Genomic DNA, 22,209 nt, shown 5'->3' on the forward strand with positions numbered 1-22,209 from the left:
AAAAATTGTCAAAAAGAAGAAAATCTCGATAATAATCAAAATTATAAGACCGAACGATTATCAGAAAGTTTGAGCCCCATGCAAGGGAAAATAGCCTATTCAGTTTTCACGTCGACTAATCTCCCTTGAATACCAACAAATTGAGAGCAATCTTGTAGTTTGGAATGAGTCTTTTGAGGATTCAATTCAGGTAAGGTCTTTTTTTGGAAGATGTTTACTCATTAATTAGAAATATCCCCTGTGCTGTCATTTTCTGTTGTTAGTATAATCAAGGATTATAAATCCTTTAAAATAAACATTCGCTCCCGTGATACCAAAATTATGATCTTACGAAATGGCAAGAAGTTGAATGCAAAACCATATGTAACCATAAAGAGATTTATGTCAGTGATGATACCTCCCCTCTCAATCAGGCCATGTCACTATAAAAAGATTGTTTGGCCAGAAGTATAAGCTTGCTACTATGCTATTTCCTGGTGGGAGTAATTTTCAGTCCCCCAAAACATCACGGTTGATCGTGTTGGTAGAAATCCTTTAAAGTTTGGTGTTTATGATCTCACCCTGAAACTTACTAGCAAACCTCCATTAATGGCTATTGATAAATCATACGTACTCAGTTAGATACTTAGTTTTATTTTTGTTAGATATGTATTGTATGAGGGTCGTCAGTATGTTTTTTTTTCTGTTTATTTTATAATAAATTGCTATTATCTAATTGGATGCTAAATTATTATATTCGTCTATTTTTATTAGGTTTGTGCGGCTTATTTTTATTCCACTCTTTTTATATTCGTGAGTACTTTCAATTTCCTTATTACATGTTTGTTTTCATTTCGTTTGAAGCTTGACGTGCTGTTAGAATTGCTGTTTAGAATTAAATCGAACAAATCATATATTTGCATTTGTACATACGGTGACTATCCTAGCTTAGTATTAAATAAGTTAGCTATGATATATTAGTTTGGCTTGAGATCAACGTGTTGAGCTAAGATGATTTAGAATTTGGTATATCGCACGGGTATTTCAATGCACGTTCTCAGGGTAATGATGAAGTACACATTAAGTGCCCGATCGACGTGGGTCAGAAAATTAGCTTAGATTAATTGCACCTTTATTAGTTGAATTCCCGTGGCTAAATACTTCCTTGCCACGCTCGCAACGTCTATATCTGATTTCTGAACTTTATATTTTAGCTCTTAGGAAAACTCGGTTAATGGATTATATTGCAAGTCTATTAGAAATTGAGAGTTGATTTTTTTTTTTTCTATGATCATTTTTCCATTAAACGGAGGGCTTGGACTATACGAGAAAACAAGCTTTGATGTTAGGATAAGACATAATAATCGGATAAATAGAGATTTTTTTTTTTTTTTGATTGTATGGTGGCAGAAGTTTCGAAAACTAGAATTTATTTTGTTGTTCTTTTGTTTGTCGCCATTCCTTAAATTTTAGGGACGGTTTCCCCTTTTTCAAAAATCATGCAAATTTTCTCAGCCTCGTAGCTTTTGATGGGTACCACTTAATGAGTCTTATATATTTGGAATCAGCATGATAATCCAATTCTTTTGATATATTCATTGATATTAAAATTCCATTTTTTAAAGTTTCGGTTACTATTGAGCAGCGTCGCTTACCAAGAACTGTTTGACAATGGGAAAAACGTATAATTACTAAACCTTCCCTGGGGGATGTAAGGGGTCATGTTATCCACTGAGACACAGTTGCAGGACCTTTTAACCATTAAAAAACAATAGTTATCAGAAAATTTTTATCAGTTATGAGGGGGGTATCTACAAAGGGTAAGGGGGAGCTGGTTGCCCTCCGACGACTTTTCAACATTCCCCTGAACATACTCAAAAAGTTTGAAATTCAAACTCTCGGTAGCTCCAGAGACATTGTTGATTCGGCCTTTTGACAAAAAGCATGCACATTATTTGTTTTGATTTTGTTCAACATTCCCTCAAGATTTCCTGAAAGTTTTATTTTAATACACTAAATTCTTCTTGAGACCCAGAAACATACAGACCCTCCCCTTTTTTCCCAATATAAAACCCTATATGTAAACAATGGGTAACTTGTGAAACTCAAAGCCTTGTCCCCTCCCCTTGCCCGAGGGGCTGTGGGGAGCTATGTCAACCCTGGAGGCATTCTTCTTTGAAATTTAATTTAATTTTGGTCCAAAATTTTGACCAGATATCTTTGAAGCAGCTAAAAAAGGTGTTGGAAGACGGTGGGGTACCCTTGAACCACTTTTAACTCTTAAAAAGGGAGTTAGAACTATCAATTTCAACCGAATAAGCCGTCTCCCAAGTTTCTACGACCACCTCTTCTATACGAAGTCACTCCGGGAAAAAATAATAAATAATGCATTGAAGCCTATTTGATCTACACTATAGACAACGCTAAAGTGTTTTCTCTGATAAATTTATGAACATATTTAATTTCAACATGTGCTTTTTTATGTGGCTTAAAGCAGAAAAAGTTTCTAATTATTAGATAATCAAACATTCCCGTGTTTTATTTCAGTGACTCATATCTTTAAACCATCCTTTTTCGTTTCACGATAAGTGAATGATACTTTTTGCATACAAATATCCATATAATGTTTAGAACAAGTGTCACTCACTTTTGTCAAAACACGCCCAGTTCGGATATCAGAGAAGGCCCAATGTTCATCAGTCCCAGTTGAGAGCACATAGTCTCCTGTGGCGTGGAGAGACAGTCCTGTAACAGCGTCTGCATGAGCACGAATGATTTGAGCACACTGTGAATTACTCACATTCCAAACACGGACAGTTGTATCTGGGCTTGAGGTCACAACGATATCCTTGAACGAAAAGATATGATAAATTAAGGTATTCAACGAAAACCTCTTAGAGCTACGAGTTGACATTTGGACAAATCTATACTTTGCATACAAAATACTAAAAAGTTTGTACTAGACATTAACACAGACGTTCGTACGGGATCAAACCAACATTTCCTCCCCTCCTCTCCCAGTTAGAAGACCAAGAATGTATAAAAAAAAGGCAAAATTTTTAAAGTCTGCTAAAAAGTTGAAATTTTATGGTAAAAAAAAAACTGCTCCTCCTCCCAGCTAAAAAACTTTTGTCAGCTCTGGCATGTGGACACTCACCAACATCTATTTGTTACAATACGAGTGTTGAATATTCAACAGCCAGATGTTGCTTAAAACAACTGAACCAAGAAAAAAAACACATAAAAATTTGGGCTGCCCTACGTCCCTTTTCAGCCTATTGCCTAACCTGATCTAGAAAATATTTACAGCTCTTCCATTATTGTCGTTTGTCATTCAGAAAGTTTATCCAAAGCTCGATTTATCTGCTAGCTGAAAGATAAACAACCCAATTGATTCATCATTCAGCGCTCTTTCTACGACAATAATCACTGCTGTGATTATTGTGTCCCATTACCTCTGTCTTAATGCCTGTGTATTGCCCTAGGTTACATACAAAGAAAATCGTATTTTGTCTTAAATTGGCCAGGCGAACAATATAATAATGAGAAATATGTACAAAAACAATAAAAAACTAAAACAACAAACTTTATATTATACTGGTAAGCCACAACTCCCACCAGTATTGATGTGGTAAGGTACGGGTGTCTCCACTTATTGGTGCAAAAATGGTGATACACCACTTAATGGAGGGGAAAGCCCCTGGCTGTACCAAATATTATAATGGGATCCCCGCTTACCACAACAGTTCTGTAAATATAGGGTTTGTTAGCACCCAATTTACAGTATACCCTGCCCTAGGGTACGATAACGTGATCGAGCCGTCAAATAGCCAAATTCTAAGGCCAAGTGTGTACCCAAACCGGGTCACCACTAAAAATCTCTAACTATCTCCTTGGAGGTAATATCTTACTTGTAATCTTCCAAAGGTCACACACATATAACAAAAAGGATATACTCTCCCCAACGGGGTCTCAACGTGGACTAACTCAAAAATTCATTCTGTACAACAACTTTTCATAGGGGTGGGTTTTCAGTTAGCCCAAGCAATCTTCACCATCCCCATTCAAAATCCAGCCTACCTTTTTCTTAACTTTCTCTTTCAATAGCTCAAACCAGGAAGGCCCAAATAGAATTAACTTCAAAGCTTACTTATTGCGAAAGTATCTATCTTAGCAACCAGACTTCAACTTCGGATAAAAAATTATCTTATAGGCATATATAATTACAGAAAAGAAAACGGGTCATTTATCTGAAAAGAAAAGAAACAGGGGTGGAACCACAACACTTTACACATAGCCTAGAGGTACATCATGGCATACACGGGTAAGGGTGGGATATAGGTATGTTTATTTTGTAGCCACCGTATTCATACAATACCTGACAAACATACCTATTTCTTTCTCTCCCTCTTTTCGACTACTATTAGATATAAGTTAGCTGCTGAGAACTTTAGCCTAAATCTCCGAAAATTCTATTCTTAAAATTTTCTTCTTATCAATTTTTCTTATCGATTTCATGAAAAGGGATCAATAGTTACCAGGTAAAAAATTTTGACACTACCGTATGGATCACAGGCAAAATGTATTCTACCTCACCGATTATTGGAGTTTCCTCACCGATTAATAGGAGTTTGCTCTGGAGTTTTGAAGCATAGTGATTTAAGGTGTGGATTATTTAACAAACACTTCCTGTTAACTTTTCCAATCACAAGCAATATCGGAACTGTAGTGTTAGTTTTTATATTATTGTTTATTACACGTAAACGTATTTAAAGATGGACTTGAAGCTTGATAATACACTTATATACGGGAATAAAGAATAACTGTGTAATGACATTTACATAGGAAATCAGGCATTAGAGTCACTCAAATACAACATCATAGCCAAAAAAAAGCAAACTTCTAAACAGTAACCATGTTATATTATGCCTAAGTAAAGAACGATGTTGGCACAATGTATTATTTATTTTTTGTTTCCATACCCGGGCTATTCGTATCGAAGGAGTTGTCATAGAAACTTCGAAAAGGACTCATTCGATAGGAAATTGGAGTGGCTAGTGCCCTTTTTAATAGTCGAGTGTTTGGAGGGCAACTAGCCCCCCCCCCACGCCCATCATTCCCCAAAACACATCCACTCAAAATTTTGAGATAGCCATTTTGTTCAACGTAGTTGATTTCCAGATAGAAAATATGTTTTTGAAGAGGACACTCCCCCACAACCTTCAGGGCAAGGGTTTTAACTTATTATAGCTAATAAGTTATGCCATCGTTCTTATAAGAACGATGTTGGCACAATGTATTATTTATTATTTTTTTCCTTTAGAGCAGGGTACTTCGTATCGAAGAAGTTGTCGTAGAAACTTCGAAAATGGCTCATTCAATTGAAAATTGGAGTGGCTTGTGCCCTTTTAAATATTCGAAAGTGATTGGAAGGCAACTAACACCCCTTCCACGCCCACCATTTCCCGAAACACATGCCCTCAAGATTTTGAGATAACCATTTTGTTCAGCGTTGTTGATTTCCAAATAGAAATTATTTTTTTGAAGAGTACACTCCCCCACAGCCTTCCGGGTAAGGGTTGTAAGTTATGCCCTGGGGGCATGTAAGGTTTTTATAGAAGCCGTTGTCGTAGAAACTTAAAAAAAGGCTCATTCGGTTTGAATTTCAAAGGGCTTGTGCCCTTTTTAATAGTCAAAAGTTATTGACGGGCAACTAGGCCCCCCCCCCCCCCACGCCCATTATTCCCCCAAACACATCCAATCAAAATTTTGAGATAGCCTTTTTATTCAACGTAGTTTTAAGTTCTAGAAATTAGGTATTTGAGGATGACACCCCCCCTACAGCCCTCAGGGCAAGAGTTGTAAGTTATGCCCTGGGGGCATATGTTTTTATGTAACGCGTTGTAATAGAAACTTCAAAAAGGGCTCATTCAATTGGAAATTGAAATGGCCAGTGCCCTTTTTAATAGTCGAAAGTGATTGGAGGGCAACTAACTCCCCTTCCACGCCCAAAATTTCCCCGAACACATCCGATCAAAATTTTGAGATAGCAATTTTGTTCCACACAGTTTAAAGTTCAGAAAATTATACCTTAAAGCAGGAGACTACCCCACAGTCTTCAGGGCAAGGATTGTAAGTTATGCCCTGGGGGCATATAAGGTTTTTATTCAAAGTTTTGTCGTAAAAACTTCAAAAAGGGCTCATTTAATTGGAAATTCAAAGGGGTAGTGCCCTTTTAATAGTCGAAATTGACTTGAGCGTAACTAACCCCTCAAATCAACAAACCAGAAAGTTCTGGATATTAGGTCTTTTAGGATGATAACCCCCTCAAAGCCCTCAGTGCAAAGGCTGTAAGTTATGCCCTGGGGCCATATAAGGTTTTATATAGAAAGTTGTTGTAGAAATTTCAAAAAGGGCTCATTTGTTTGGAAATTGAAATTGTCCTTTTTAATAGTCGAAAGTGAGTGGAGAGTAATTGACCCCCCTCTCACACCCACCATTTCCCCAAATAGATTCAATCAAGGTTTAGAGATAGCCATTTTTTCAACGTAGTTGAAAGTTCTGAGAATCATGTAGTTAGGTATAATAAAACCCCCTAAGCCCCCAGGGTACATGTTAGGGGTTATGCCCTGGGGGCATATAAGGTTTTTATGGACAGCTTTGTGGTAAAAACTTGAAAATTGCCTCATTTGATTGGAAATTGAGAGGTCTCGAGCCGTTCCTAATAGTCAGCAGTGATTGGAGGGTAACTAACGCACCATTCCCCCAAACACATCCAATCAAAATTTTCAGATAGCCATTTTCTTCAAAGTAGTAGAAACTTCTGGAAATTAGGTCTTTGAGAATGACAACCCCAGCCCCCGGGGCAAAGATTTTAAGTTATGTCCTGGGAGCATATAAGGTTTTTATAGAAAGATTTGTCGTAGAAACTTCAAAAAGGGTTCATTCAATTGGAAATTCAAAGGGCTAGTGCCCTTTTTAATAGTCAAAAGTGATTTGAGGGCAACTAACCCCCCTCGCACGCCCACTTTTTCCCCAAACCGATCGAATCAAAATTTTGAGATAGCCATTTTGATCAGCATAGTTGATTTCCTGATAGAGAAAATATTTTTGAGGAGGCAACTCCCCAACAACCCTCGGGGCAAGGCTTGTAAGTTATGCCCTGGGGGCATATAAGGTTTTTATAGAACGCGTTGTCATAGAAACTTCAAAAGGGCTCATTCGATTGGAAATTGAAATGGCTAGTTCCCTTTTTAATAGTCGAAAATGATTGAGGGCAACTAACACCCTTCCACAACCACCATTTCCCCAAACACATCCAATAAAAATTTTTAGATAGTCATTTTGTTCCACGCAGTTTAAAGTTCAGGAAATTACACCTTTGAGCAAGACACTCCCCCCCCCCCCCAAGTCTTCACGGCAAGAGTTATAAGTTATGCCCTGGGGGCATATGAGGTCTTTATTGAAATCTTTGACGTAGAAACTTGAAAAAGGGCTTAATCGATTGGAAATTCAAAGGGCTAGTGCCCTTTTTAATAGTCGAAAGTGATTTGAGCGCAATTAACCCCTCTCACGCCCACCTTTCCCCCAAACACATCCAATCAAAATTTTGAGATAGCCATTTTGTTTCCCGCAGTTTAAAATTCAGGAAATTATACATTTGAGCAGGACATTCCCGCCACAGTCTTCAGGGCAAGGGTTATAAGTTATGCCCTGGGGGCATTTAAGTTTTTATTGACATTTTTGTCGTAGAAACTTGAAAAAGAGCTCTTTTGATTTGAATTTTAAAGGGCTAGAGCCCTTTTTTATAGTCGAAAGTCATTTGAGGGCAAGTAACCCCCCTCTCACGCCCACCTTTTCCCCAAACATATCCAATCAAAATTTTTAGATAGCCTTTTTATTCAACGTAGTTGAAAGTTTTGGAAATTAGGTAGGATTACAACCCCCCCCCCCAAACCCGCAGGGCTAGGGTTGTAAGTTATGCCCTGGGGGCATGTAAAGTTTTTATGAATGAGCCAAAAACACCTCATTCAATTGGAAATTGAAAGGGCTAGTGCCCTTTTGATAGCCGAAAGTGATTGGAGGGCCACTAACCCCCCTCTTACGCCCACCATTTTCCCAAACACAACCACTCAAAGGTCAGAAATAGCAATTTTGTTTAACGTAGTTGAAAGTTCTGGAAATTAGGTCTTTTATGATGACAACCCCATCAGAGCCCTCAGTGCAAGGGCTGTAAGTTATGCCCTGGGGCCATATAAGGTTTTATATAGAAAGTTGTTGTAGAAATTTCAAAAAGGGCTCATTTGTTTGGAAATTGAAATTGTCCTTTTTAATAGTCGAAAGTAAGTGGAGAGTAATTGACCACCCTCTCACACCCACTATTTCCCCAAACAGATTCAATCAAGGTTTAGAGATAGCCATTTTGTTCAACGTAGTTGAAAGTTCTGGAAATTATGTATTTAAGGATGACAAACCCAGAGCCCCCAGGGCAAAGGTTGTAAGTTATGCACTGGGGGCATATAAGGTTTTTATAATTAGAGTTGTTGTAAAAACTTCAAAAGGGGCTCATTCAATTGGAAATTGAGAGGGCTAGTGCCCTTTTTAATAGTCAGCAGTGATTGGAGGGTAACTAACCACCCTCTAACTCGCACCATTCCCCCAAACACATCTATTCAAAATTTTCAGATAGCCATTTTGTTCAACGTAGTAGGAAATTCTGGAAATTAGGTCTTTGAGGATGACAATCCCCCCAATCCCTCAGGGCAAGGGTTGTAAGTTAGGCCCTGGGGACATATAAGGTTTTTTATTGAAAGCGTTGTCGTAGAAACTTCGAAAGTGCTCGTTTGATAGGAAATTAAAAGGCTAGTGCTTTTTTAATAGTTGAAAGTGATGGGAGAGCGACTAACGCCCCTTTCCCGCCCACCATTTCCTCAAACACATCCAGTCAAAATTTTGAGATAGCTATTTTGTTTAACGTAGTTGGAAGTTCTGGAAATGATGCCTTAGAGGATGACAACCACCCTCACAGCCCTTAGAGTAAGGGTTATAATTTATGCCCTGGGTGCATATAAGGTGTTTATAGAAAGCTTTGTCGTAGAAACTCAAAAAGGGCTCATTCGATTGGAAATCGAAAGGCCTAGTGCTCTTTTTAATAATCGAAAATGATTGGAAGGCTTGAAATTTGTATAGTAAAGATCGATGTGGGTATAATGTATTATTTTTTTTTTTTTTTTTTGTTTAGACCAGGGCACTTCGTATTGAAGGAGTTGTCGCAGGAACTTCGAAAAGGGCTCATTGAATTGAAAATAGAAAGGGCTGATGCCCTTTTTAATAGTCGAAAGTGATTGGAGGGCAACTAATCCCCCTCCTACGTCCACCTTCCCATTTACACTTATGTTTAAAAACTAAATGTTGCCTTAAGATTAAATCAAAATGCATTGTGTTAATGCTAATTCCCAATTAGGCATTCAGCTGTATCCCAAGAACGACTGAAAGTAGTATGTTTCAACTTTCGGGGCTACTTCTGCTCTTAAATGTTAACAAAATCAAATTAACGTAAGTCCATTCAAGCTATCAAAGAAAGTAAACAGATTTTTTTTGCGAATTGTATCAAGTTTTCCATTTCAGGTCAACTAGAGGAGGTATGAAACGAAATTAAACACTACTATTTGTGTCCCGATTTTTAAAAGGGTGTTTGTTGTTAAGAATTGCTGAAAATGTTTCTCCAGCATACAAATAGCAGGCCAAACTATAAAGTCTTAAAAAACAAAAAGATTTAGAGTATTATTTTCTTTTTCCCTGAAAAGACTATGTCAATATAAAACGAACAGAAATTAATTAAATATGCTTTTTCCACAAAATCAGTTTTTCAAAGAAAAGTAAAGAACTCCATTAAACCAAAAATGAGCAAAAATAAAATCAAATAATCTACCAAGCGTGAAATTACCACAATTCAGCATCGATAAATAAATGAAACCCAAAACGAACAGAAATTACAATAAATAACCGAGTCAAAGTCAAAACGAGCAGAAATTAACATAAGCTGGGCTTAAAAACTCTATGTCTTCCCAAGGCCAGAAATTAATTTGCACTTTACTAAAAAAAATACAAATGAGTGTGCATTGTCAATTTAATATACATATACTGATATTTAGCAATCAAAATGTTAATATTATTTGATTTATTAAAGTTATAAAAATAAAAACATTTATATTTTTTTCAGTAAAGTGCAAATTTTGTTCTGGTCTTGAGAAGGCATAGGGGTTTTGCGCCCAACTTATGTTAATTTCTGCTCGTTTTGAGGTTGACTTGTTTATTTATTGTAATTTCTGTTCGTTTTGGGTTTCATTTATTTATCGATGCAGATTTGCGGTAGTTTCACGCTTGGTAGATTATTTGATTTTATTTTTGCTCATTTTTTGTTTAATGGTCCTTTACTTTTCTTTGAAAAACTTATTTTGTGGAAAAAGTTTTTTTTTAATTAATCTCTTGATAAAAGAGACGTTTGCTGTTCCTTGTTGCACAAGAAACGGACTGTAATTCTCCTGTGTGCTTTGTGCTTTTTTTTACATATGGTGTTTTAATAGTGCAGTTTTAATTTTGATCCGGCACCATTTTCAGGGGATTTCAGGCTACTTTTAGAAATTCCCATATATTTGTTTTCACACAAAAACTTTCACCTATAGCATCAGCTGAAATGGCTATTAACATTTCTGAATCAGCTTCAAACGGCGATTCTTCCTCTTTAAAATTTTTTTCTCAAAACATGTTTTCCCATTTTTGGTTAGTAAGGGCTAGAACTCGTTCTTTCCTAAGTTGCATCTAAAGCTGCAACCATGATGAACCCTCAATTAATTGGCCTTTTTATGCCCTAAATCTTGATGGGTGTTTTCTGATGAACTACTCAATTCTACATAGATGTAGGGTTGTTAAAGCGAAGTCTTACCTCACTTGGATGATAGATGACATGGTTGACCTTCTTCGAGTGTCCCTTTAGAATTGCCACAACTTGCTCAGTATCTTTGTTAAAAACGGTGGCATTCTTGTCAGCACCACCAGTTACAACTTTTGATGTATCAGCAGCATGCAAATCTATTGCCAAAATTCCCGGAATACTAGCGCTGTGTAAACTCTGAAAAAGAAACCTTCATAAAATTAATTTAAAAAAAAATCGAACAGAACTATAAACCCTTAGCGGTAAACATTGAGATTAGAGGTATGACCAGCAAAATTGAGATTAGAGGTCTTCTAATCTCAATTTTGCTGGTCAGACCCGAGAGATAAGATTCAGATTAGGAGTCTGTCCAGCAAGATTGAGTTACGAAAAAACGAAAAAAAAAGCAAACAAACTACATAATAAGATTCAAAAAGTGACAAGAGAGTCTTCCATCTTATATTATAATTAAAAAGTAGTAAGCCTTCTCCAAAACAAAACATCAGCAAGGAAATAAATCGATTTTCCGGTAAGAGTACTAATAATCCCCTGATCCCCAACCGATTTTGGGCCATGCCCCTCCTACCTAGGCATCTGTAAAATCCAGATGCCCCCCTCATCATATTTAATTTTGTTATTCCAAATTTTATGTGTATTCACCTAAAGAAAGTTAACAGATCATTAACTTGGTATCTTTTCTCGGATCGTCCTCTAGGCGTATTTTATACTAATGAAAAATACTGTCTGAACAGTAAACCTTTCATACAGCGCATAATGTCATTGCAATACCACCATGTATCTTTTTACTCCTTAAATGCATTTGAATGTGACATCATTCATATGAATTTTTTTGTTTTCAAAATTACGGTTGTAGAGTATAGCCAGCCGAATGTGCAGCACATCTGCACATCCAGCACCATGACCCACAAAAATATTGACGTGCACCGCCGGTGAGGCCAGCGCCTCGCGTTTGGAATCACGGTAATAATATAAAGCCTGGCATTCGTCAAAGTGATAAAGACAATGCTGAGGAGTTAAACAAACATTACAGAAAAATTAAGAAGTCACTCCTTCCCTTTTCTAATGAACAGATGGGATATTTTCACCCATCAACATCCATAAACGCACTTACCAATAGACGCGGCTTAGTGACTGCCCCCTCCGGAACTTCTCACTGTTTACTCTAATTTTTTTTTTTTATAGTATAGGGTTGGTTCAAGTACGTCTCTTCGTCGCAGATGTGTTTTCTTTTCTTTGTAGCTGGTGGGGCGCTGAAACATCACATAAAGACGTTTGAAGGTTCATTTGAAAGCTAACTGTTAAAGATACATAGTTTTTATAAGTATTAAATCATAATATTAAAATGAAAATTAATTTTTATAGAAACTGCATGTTTACATTTTACAGAAACTCATATACAAGACGATATTACACATGTATCTGTTGGCAAGATAATACAACAGAGGTATCTGAAAGTTGCTTCTCTGGGACATGATGTCATATTTGATGATCCTATTACCTGATTTACTGAAATGTTGTCACAGGTCTTGTACTAAAATTAAAGTTTTACAAGCTATTAAATTTTGACATTATGAGTCTCAAAGGTTTTTCTGGGGAAATCTCTTGCTTTCCGTCTCCTTCTTGTTAGTCAAAACAGGCACTCACTTTTTTTAAATGACGTCATATATGGTAGAAGACAACCATAAATGACATCGTGCTACGACTTAATGCAATATTAGTATTTTGAATATTCGTTTTGTAGTAATAATCAAGACATCAATTTAAAACTAATGATCTAAATACTTTAACAACAAGCAGTATAAAATTTATGTGGGCGCTACCGCACATTATATATTGGATATACCTGGACATGATTTGAAAACTGATCAAAAATTAAATTTAGAAAGAGTTTGATTTGAAAAAAAAAACTGGTCAAAAATAAGTAACCCGCGATATATCAAAACTTAAAAGGGACAGAAATTATTCCATATATGAGAGAAGGGGACTTCATTTGGAACTCAACAAACTTTACGCTTAACTTTGCCTTTTTATCTCAGGTATTTAAGAACTACTGCATAAATGCAAGAACCGTTTTCGTGGAAAAAGTGGTTTTAAACCACTATAAAAATTTTAGTTGACCCTCTAAAATTTATCAATTGACCAAGTTTCAAATTGACCCCTAAGGCATCGTCGGGAGGTTGCAAATACGTTGTTCTAATCAACTGGAAACATATGATGTTTTTTTTTTCATTTACCTCGCTGTTTAAGCGTAAATAGACTGTAGCTCACACAGAGATTCAGAGTTGAAAAACGTTTGGGAGACTTGATTTACTAACTTAATCTTGCCAAAAAATCAAACGTCAGTAAAAGAAGAAATTAAGAAAAATCAATAGCTTTACCGGGTGCGAAGCAATGGTCCTAAAATCTCTAATAGTCTCAGCAGAGATTAGACCTTCAGGTACAGTCTTTCCTCTTTTTTTTCGTTCTTGAGTAAGCACCGTTGCCCTGTCTTGAAGTTTGGCAATAATTTCTGGGGTCATTCCAGCCGTCTCGGTGGGGGCAACTGCCGGTGCTACAACTTCAGCAACATCAGCCTAACGGTAAAAAAAAAAAAACAGATTAGAATGGTCACTCGGGATTTTATCAGAATTTGTTTTTCTACATTTTCCCACATTTTACTAGAATTATTCTGGATTTTACAGGAATTTTTCCAGCAGATTCCATCAGTAGGGCTGTGCCATATTACCAGAGCAACAATTAAGAAATTCCTAAAAATCATCAACATCACGTACATTTAGCAAATTTTGTCTGGCGAGGCTTCACCTCAAGCCAAAATCTTCCAGATATATTTTCCCAGAGGTCTTCTGGATGAAGAGAGAGGGGGGATAGCCCAACAATTCGATCAACCTCCAACCTTGAAATACCAAGTACCTCTTAACATAGGACCCCTTACGGAGTGAAAAGATCCTAGAAAATACACATGAAAGAACCACAGCATTTTTATTTTTTTTTTAAATAGAAAAAAATTCCTTTCAGTTGCTATTAATGCTCTTTAAATATAAACGATAATTTGACGGCCGTATCCAGGGGAGGGTGGGAGGTTGCCCCCCCCCCCCCTGAAATATTTGTCCAACTTGTAAAAACGTAACAAAGAAGCAAATTTTTGATACGTTTTCGAAAGATTTTTATGTGTAAACTTAATATAACATAAAAACCAAACTCAAACAGCAGAATCAAATGCATCATCATGCGCCTGTCCCCCTCAAAATGTTCTGCCCATTTCTCCTTAACTCTTTAATTATCACTAATGATGGCCCATTCCTATCATTCTATCGCAATAGCGCTGCCTAAGTAAAGAACGATGTTGACACAATGTATTTTCTTTTTTCTTTAGACCAGAGCACTTCGTATCGAAGGAGTTGTCTTAGAAACTTTGAAAAGAGCTCATTCGATTGGAAATTGGAGTGGCTTGTGCCCTTTTAATAGTCGAAAGTGATTGGAGGCAACTAACATCCCTCCCACGCCCACCTTTTCCCCAAGCACATCCAATCAAAAGTTTGAGATAGCCATTTTGTTCAACGTAGTAGATTTCCAGATAGAAAGTATGTTTTGAGGAGGAAACTCCCCCACAACCCTCAGGGCAAGGGTTCTAAGTTATGCACTGGGGGCATATTACATTTTTATAGATAGTGCAGCCTTAGAAACTTCAGAAAGGGCTCATTTAATTGGAAATTCAAAAAACTAGTGCTCTTTTTAATACTCGATATTGATTGGAGGGCAACTAACGCCCCTATCACGCCCACCTTTTCCCCCAACACATCCAATCAAAATTTTGAGATAGCCATTTTCTTCAACATAGTTGAAAGTTCTGAAAATAAGGTTATTTTAACCCCCCACAGCCCTCAGGGCAAGGGTTATAAGTCATGCCCTGGTGGCATATAAGGTTTTCATAGAAAGCGTCGTCGTAGAAACTTCAAAATGGGCTCATTCGATTGGAAATTGAAACGGCTAGTAAACTTTTTAATAGTCGAAAGTGATAGGAAGGCAACTAACACCCCTTCCACGCCTACCATTTCCCAAAACACATCTAATGAAAATTTTGAGATAGCCGTTTTGTTCAATGTATTTGAAGTTTTGGAAATTATATCTTTGAGCAAGAAACACCCCGCACAGTCCTCAGGACAAGGGTTATAAGTTATGCCCTGGGGGCATATAAAGATTTTTATTGAAAGCTTTATCGTAGAAACTTCAAAAAGGGCTCATTCGATTGGAAATTCAAAGGAATAGTGCTCTTTTTAATAGTCATAAGTGATTGGAGGGCAACTAACACTCCAGGGTTAGTACTTTATTTTGTATAATTTGTAGTTTACTGAAAAAAAATTCTTTTAAATGTTTTCACTTTTATAACTTTAAGAAATCAAAAATTAATTAAGATTTTAAGGAATAAATATCATCAAATGAGCAGTAGACTGACAATGCACATTTTTTTCAGTAAATTCATTTGAATTTTTTCCAGTAAAGTACAAATTATATTCTGGCTCTTAGAAATCATAGGGTTTAGAACCCTACTCAGATTAATTTCTGCTCGTTTTGAGTTTGACGTATTTTAATTTCTGTTTGTTTTGGGTTTCATTTATTTATTAATACTGATTTGTGGTAGTTGTATGCTTGGTAGATTATTTGATTCTATTTTGTTCATTTTTGGTTTAACGGAGTTCTTTACTTTTTTTTTGAAAAACTTATTTTGTGCAAAAAGTTTTTTTTTTATTAATCTTTGACAGAGACAAGTTCAGATTGACTATTCCTCTCATATTTTTATCATGCCAATACAACATTTTACTATTATGCCATGTGGCTGCATCTTCCCGATCTTCAGCAGTTTTATCCATGGCCTGCACTTCACATCATCTTTAATTCATATTTTAGGGCTTTTTAATTTCCTTACCCTCCTCTTATTTTCATATCATCTATCAGTCAAATACTTTTTTGAACACGCCGCTCCTCCTCTCTACTAAACTTCATCATTTTCACTCATTTTCCGAGCTGCGTTTTTAACTTTCCTCCCTTAGAAACCATCTGTGACGTCACAAACTATTTTCCTATAAGTGTTTCATCCATCTTCTACATTGTTCATCAAATCTTACTCCTTAAATAGTATTCAACCGTCCCTTTGACAGTTTCTCTCAAACTCAAACCCCTCTCACGCCCGCCATTTCCCCAAACACATCCAATCAAAATTTTGAGATAGCCATTTTGTTCAACGTATTTCAAAGTTTTTGAAATTAGGTATTTGAGGATGCCCCCCCCCCCCCACAAACCCCAAAGAAAGGGTTGTAAGTAATGCCCAGGGGGCATATAAGGTTTTATAGAAAGGGTTGTTGTAGAAAGTTCAAACGGCGCTCATTCGATCAGAAAGGGATGGTGCCGTTTTTAACATTAGAAAGTGATTGGAGGGCTACTAACCCCCCGCTCAAGCCCGCCATTTCCCCAAACACATCCAATCAAAATTTTGATATAGCCATTTTTTTTCAACGTAGTTCCGAGTTCTAGAAATTAGGTCTTTATGGATGAACCCCCCCCCCCCTAGCCCACAGGGGAAGGGTTGTAAGTAACGCCCGGGGGCATATTAGGTTTTTTACAGAAAGCGGAGTGGTAGAAACTTCAAAAAGGGCTCATTCAATTGGAAATTGAGAGAGCTAGTACTCTTTTTAATAGTCGAAAGTGATTGAAGGGCAACTAACCCCCCTCTCAAGCCCACCAATTTCCTCAAACACATCCAATCAAAATTTTGAGATCACCATTTTGTTCAACGTAGTTTAAAGTTCTGAAAATTAGGTCTTTGAGGATGAAAACCCTCCCCCCCCAAACAAAAAACCCTCAGGGCAAGGGTTGTAAGTAATGCCCTGGGGCCTATAAGGTTTTTATAGAAAGTATTGTCGTAAAAACTTCATAAACGGGTTTTTTGATTGGGAATCTAAATGTCTAGTACTGTTTTTAACTGTCGAAAGTGATTGCAGGATAACTATCCCCCTCCCACGTCCAACATTTCCGCAGACACATTCAATCAAAATTTTGAGATAGTCATTTTGTTCAACGTAGTTGAAAGGTCCGGAAATTATAACTTTAGGATGAAAATCCCCCCCCCCTCCCACAGCCCCGAGGACAAAGGTTGTAAGCTATGCCTTGGAGGTATATATGGTTTAATAGAAAGCGTTGTCGTAGAAACTTGAAGAAGGGCTCATTCGATTGGAAATTAAAACAACTAGTGATCATAAACAAAACGGACCGAAGAGACTTATTCTTTTTATTAATTAAAAAAAATTTTCCAAAAAATATTTTTTTCAAAAAAAAGTAAACAACTCCATTATACCAAAAATGAACAAAAATAGAATCAAATAATCTACCAAGCATACAACTACCATAAACCAGTATCAATAAATAAATGAAACCCAAAAACAAACAGAAATTAAAATAAATAACAGAGTCAAACTCGAAACGAGCAGAAATTAATGTGAGTAGGGTTCTAAGCCCAATGCTTTCTAAAAGCCAGAATATAATTCGTACTTTACTGAAAAAAAATCCAAATGAATTTACTGAAACAAAATGTGCATTGTCAGTTTTAATTTATATATACTGATGTTCATTTCTGAAGATCTCTATTTAATTTTAATTTCTTAAAGGTATAGAAGTGAAAACATTTAAAAGAATTTTTTTCAGTAAAGTAAAAATTATATTCTCGCTTTTAGAAAGCATGGGGTTTAGAATCCTACTCATATTAATTTCGGCTCGTTTCTGTTTGTTTTGGGTTTCATTTATTTATTGATACTGATTTGTGGTAGTTGTATGCGTGGTAGATTATTTGATTCTACTTTTGTTCATTTTTGGTTTAATAGAGTTCTTTACTTTTTTTGAAAAACTTATTTTGTGGAGAAAGTTTTATTAATTATTTCTGTTCGTTTTATATTGAGTCTTTCTCAGGGAGAAAGACTAAACCTCTTCTAAAGTTAAACAACCATCCCTTCCATAAAAACCTTGAATACCCCCTGGACATGACTTATAACCCTTGCCCCTAATCTCTGGGGTTTTTTTTTCAACCCCAAAAGCCTTGTTATATGATATTTAGACTATTTTGAATAGATTGACAATCTCAAAATTTATATTAGATACATTTCGGGACAATATGACATGTGGGGGGGGGTAGCTGCCCTCCGATCACTTTGACTCTTAAAAAGAGCACTATATCGTCTGATTACATATCCAATGAACCCCCCCCAGATTTTGATTTGAAGTTATCAAGTATTTTGCGCAATAGGTTGCATAGGTTGATTTTGAATTGAAGTTATTAAGTATTTTGCGCAATAGGTTGCATAGGTTGCATCAAGACTGGGCTGGGTAATTGTAGACAGAGAAAAGCCAAGACAGATAGTCCAAGTAATTGAGAGGCAAATGTTTAAATTACTAGGGCACGGGTAAATGGCAGGAGTATGAATGACTCTCTTATCTAGATTGAATTGAAGTTATCAAGTATTTTGCGCAATAGGTTGCATAGGTTGCATCAAGACTGGGCTGGGTAATTGTAGACAGAGAAAAGCCAAGACAGATAGTCCAAGTAATTGAGAGGCAAATGTTTAAATGGCTGGGGCACGGGTAAATGGCAGGAGTATGAATGACTCTCTTATTGGACACATACTTGTCAGTTTAGTTTTTGGAAAGGCATGCCTGCCTAGAGTCTTAGGCATGCTGATCAAGAATTTAAAAAAGAGGCAAACAAGGCACACCCGCCTATGGTCTTAAGAAGGTTGACCAAGAATTTAAGATTGACATAGGACCATAAATTTGCTTGAAATAACAGGGAAAACAATCGTTTAAAGCCATCTTTATCTTTCAAATAGTACCTATTCGTTGCCTAAGCTTAGCCCCACATTCTAAAAAAAATTTGAATTTTTCACAAATTTTTTTAATTTTTATTTTTTGGGCCTTTGCCCTCTGATCACTTTTGACTAATAATAAAAAAGTCTGATCATTGTTTCCGATCAAAGTAACCTTTTTTGATGTTTTTGTATCAATACCGTCCATAAGAACCATTTATATCACAAGGGCATAATTTAGGACACATTTCCTGAGTGCTATGGGGGAGGGTTTTCGTCTTCAAACACATAATTTCCAGACCGTTCAACTACGTTGAACAAAATGGCCATATCAAAATGTTGATCGGACATGTTTGGGGAAATGATGGGCATGGGGGGAGGCGATTCTCCCTCTGATTAGTTTCGACTATTAAAAAGGACAATAGCCCTATCAATTTCTAATCCAATGAGCCCTTTTTGAAGTTTTTACGACAAAATTTTCTATAAAAACATATGCCCCCAGGGCATAGCTTACAACCTTAGCCCTCAGGGCTGTGTGAGGGTTATTACACTCAAAAACATAATTTCCGGACTCTTCAAATCCGTTCAACAAAATGGCTATATCAAAATGTTGATCAGAAGTGTTTGGGGAAACGATGGGTGAGGGGGAGGGGCAATCGCCCTCCGATAACTTTTGAATATTAATGAGGGCAATAGCCCTCTAAATTCCCAATTGAATGAGCCCTTTTTGAAGTTTCTACTACAACGCTTTCTGTAAAAACCTTATGTGCCCCCAAGGCATAACTTAAAACCTTTGCGCTGGGTGCTGTGGGGGTTTGTCATCCTCAAAGACATGATTTCCAGACCTTTCAACTACGTTGAACAGAATGACTATCTCAAAATTTTGATTGGAGGTGTTTGGGGAAATGGTGGACAGGAGAGAGGGGTTACTTGCCCTCCAATCACTTTCAACTATTAAAAAGAGCACTAGCCCTTTCAATTTCCAACTTGAGTCCTTTTTGAAGTTTCTACGACAGCGCTTTCTATGAAAACCTTATATGCCCCAAGGGCATAACTTACAACCCTTGCCCTGAGGGCTCTGAGGGGGGTGATCATCTCAAAGACCTTATTTCCAACTTTCAACTACGTTGAACAAAATGGGCGTTAGAGGGGGTTAGTTGCCCTTTAATCAATTTTAACTATTAAAAAGGGCACTAGCCATTTCAATTTCCAATTGAATGAGCCATTTTTGAAGTTTTTACGACTTCTTTCTATAAAAACCTTATATGCCCCCAGGGCATAACTTACAACCCTTGCCCTGAGGGCTGTGGGGGGGTTGTCATTTTCAATGACCTAATTCCCAGAACTTTCAACTTATGTTGAACAAAATTGCTATCTTAATTATTTTGATTGGATGTGTTTTGGAAATGGTGGGCGTGAGAGGGAAGCTAGTTGCCCTCCAATCACTTTCGACTGTTGAATAAGGCACTAGCCCTTTCAAATTCCAACCGAATGAGCCATTTTTGAAGTTTCTACAACAATACTTTCAATAAGAAACCTTTGATGCCCCCAGGGCATAAATTGCATAAATTGGCTGTGGGGAGAGTGTCCTCCTCAAAGAAATCATTTTCAGATCTTTCAACTACGTTGAAAAAAATGGCTGTCTCAAAATTTTGATTAGGTGTGTTTGGTGAAATGATGGGCGTGGAAGGGCGTTTGTTGCCTTCCAATTACTTTCGACTATTAAAAAGGGCACAAGCCCTTCTGATTTCCAATAGAATGAGCTCTTTTCGAAGTTTCTACGACAACTCTTTCGATAGGAAGTGCCCTGGTCTAAAACCAAGCAAAAAATAGATAAATACGACACTGTGACAACATAGTTATTTACGCAATAGCGCTGCCTATAATAGAAGACTACAGCCGCACAAAACAAACCAGAAACATAAGGAAAACCAAACCATTGAAAAATAATGAACATATATTAATGTGAGTACCGAAGTACCGAAGAAGTGAGGCAAGCAGATATCTGGATGTTTGGGCCTTTAATTATTTTTCTTTATTTTTTTTTTTTTTTGTAATGTCTCATGGAGAAATCTTATCATTCCCTATAAAATATTTTGTTTCCGTAGGCTACGTCTATAAACATGAAAATATGGAACAAGATAAACAAAAGGGCGAATAGGAGCAAAGTAAATTAGGAGAAAAAATAAAACAAAAGGAATAAAGGGTAACTTAAAAAAAGGATGAAAAGACTACAAGACTGAGTAACCTACTACAATAAAATGAGTAGTTGAATGAGTTTATCCAAAAACTCCAGAAACACAAATGATAAAAACAGAGAACATAAGTATACCATACTTAAATGAGTAGCCTCAACAAGATGGCACACGAGACAGTAAAGTAAAATATGAAATGCATGAAGAAACAGATTCATAAGGAAATAAAAATGGAGCAAAAGTAAAAAGAAAAACAATTACGACGGTAGGTTGAGGAACAGCTGGAACTTGAGCATGTGGTTTGAGTGTAGCCACAGCCTCACGAAGGGAGCCAACTTCTTTTGTTAGTCGAGCAATCACTCTACAGCCAGCATCATGCTGATACAAAGCATGACTAAAAAAAGAAAAAAAAAGAAAAAGATCCTTTTAAAACTTCATAGTTCATTTATTCAATAGAACAATAAAATAGAGTAATATACACAATAGAAATAGCGTACAAGCGAAAACTGCAAATTTTGACATTTAGAAATAGGTTACGAAAATAAAAGAAATTTAGAAAAAAAGGAAAGACTTGAGCTGTATATATCGTGTATTACACCAAAAATAATAAACTACAAACTTTGGCACTGAACCAATAACCTATCTAGATCTTTGTTGTATTAAATAAAAAAAGAAGTTTTTTTAACTGAAAGTAAGGAGCGACATTAAAACTTGAATCGAACAGAAATTATTCCTAATATGAAAGGGGCGGTCCCCTCCTCAACGTCTCGCTCTTTACACTAAAGTTTTTTATTGTTTTAAAAAATAAAGTTGTGAGACAGAATCAAACTTTAGCTTACACAGCGAGGCGTTGAGGAGGGGACCACCCCTTTCATATACGGAATAATTTCTGTTCGTTTTAAGTTTTAATGTTGCTCCTTACTTTCAGTTAAAAAAAACTTGTTTTCTTTTATTTAATTTCTGAACGTTTTTGAATTAACGCAGCTTTGATTTTGGCTAACCGTACATGAATAAATAAAAGAGAGAAAGCATATTAATTTTACTTTTTTTTTGGCTAAATGACTTTCTCGAAATTTGGTTCTGACGTAACTTACAAATTAACTTACGTAACGTAACAAAATTCTGTACTCGTATGTTTTTATTATGTATATTAGGGAGTTCGCCCCCTAGTCAATACCTCACTCTTTATGCTAGTTTGAATTTTAACCCCTCAATCCCTCAATCACAAAGGCCG

General features: G+C 36.5%; 1 protein-coding gene across 1 annotated transcript in view; it reads right to left on the reverse strand.

Annotated features, from left to right (window-relative positions):
• Prp19 (pre-mRNA processing factor 19) overlaps positions 1-22,209 on the reverse strand; it is a 122,881-nt gene that overhangs the window by 33,290 nt on the left and 67,382 nt on the right. The window contains 4 exon segments of the mRNA XM_089086742.1: positions 2,627-2,827; positions 10,925-11,110; positions 13,312-13,506; positions 21,237-21,369. Coding sequence (XP_088942868.1) covers positions 2,627-2,827; positions 10,925-11,110; positions 13,312-13,506; positions 21,237-21,369 — 715 coding nt within the window.

This window comes from Artemia sp. Qi Xiang Cuo, chromosome 3 (genome assembly GCF_049724085.1).
Source record: "Artemia sp. Qi Xiang Cuo chromosome 3, ASM4972408v1, whole genome shotgun sequence".
Classification (NCBI taxonomy): domain Eukaryota; kingdom Metazoa; phylum Arthropoda; class Branchiopoda; order Anostraca; family Artemiidae; genus Artemia; species Artemia sp. Qi Xiang Cuo.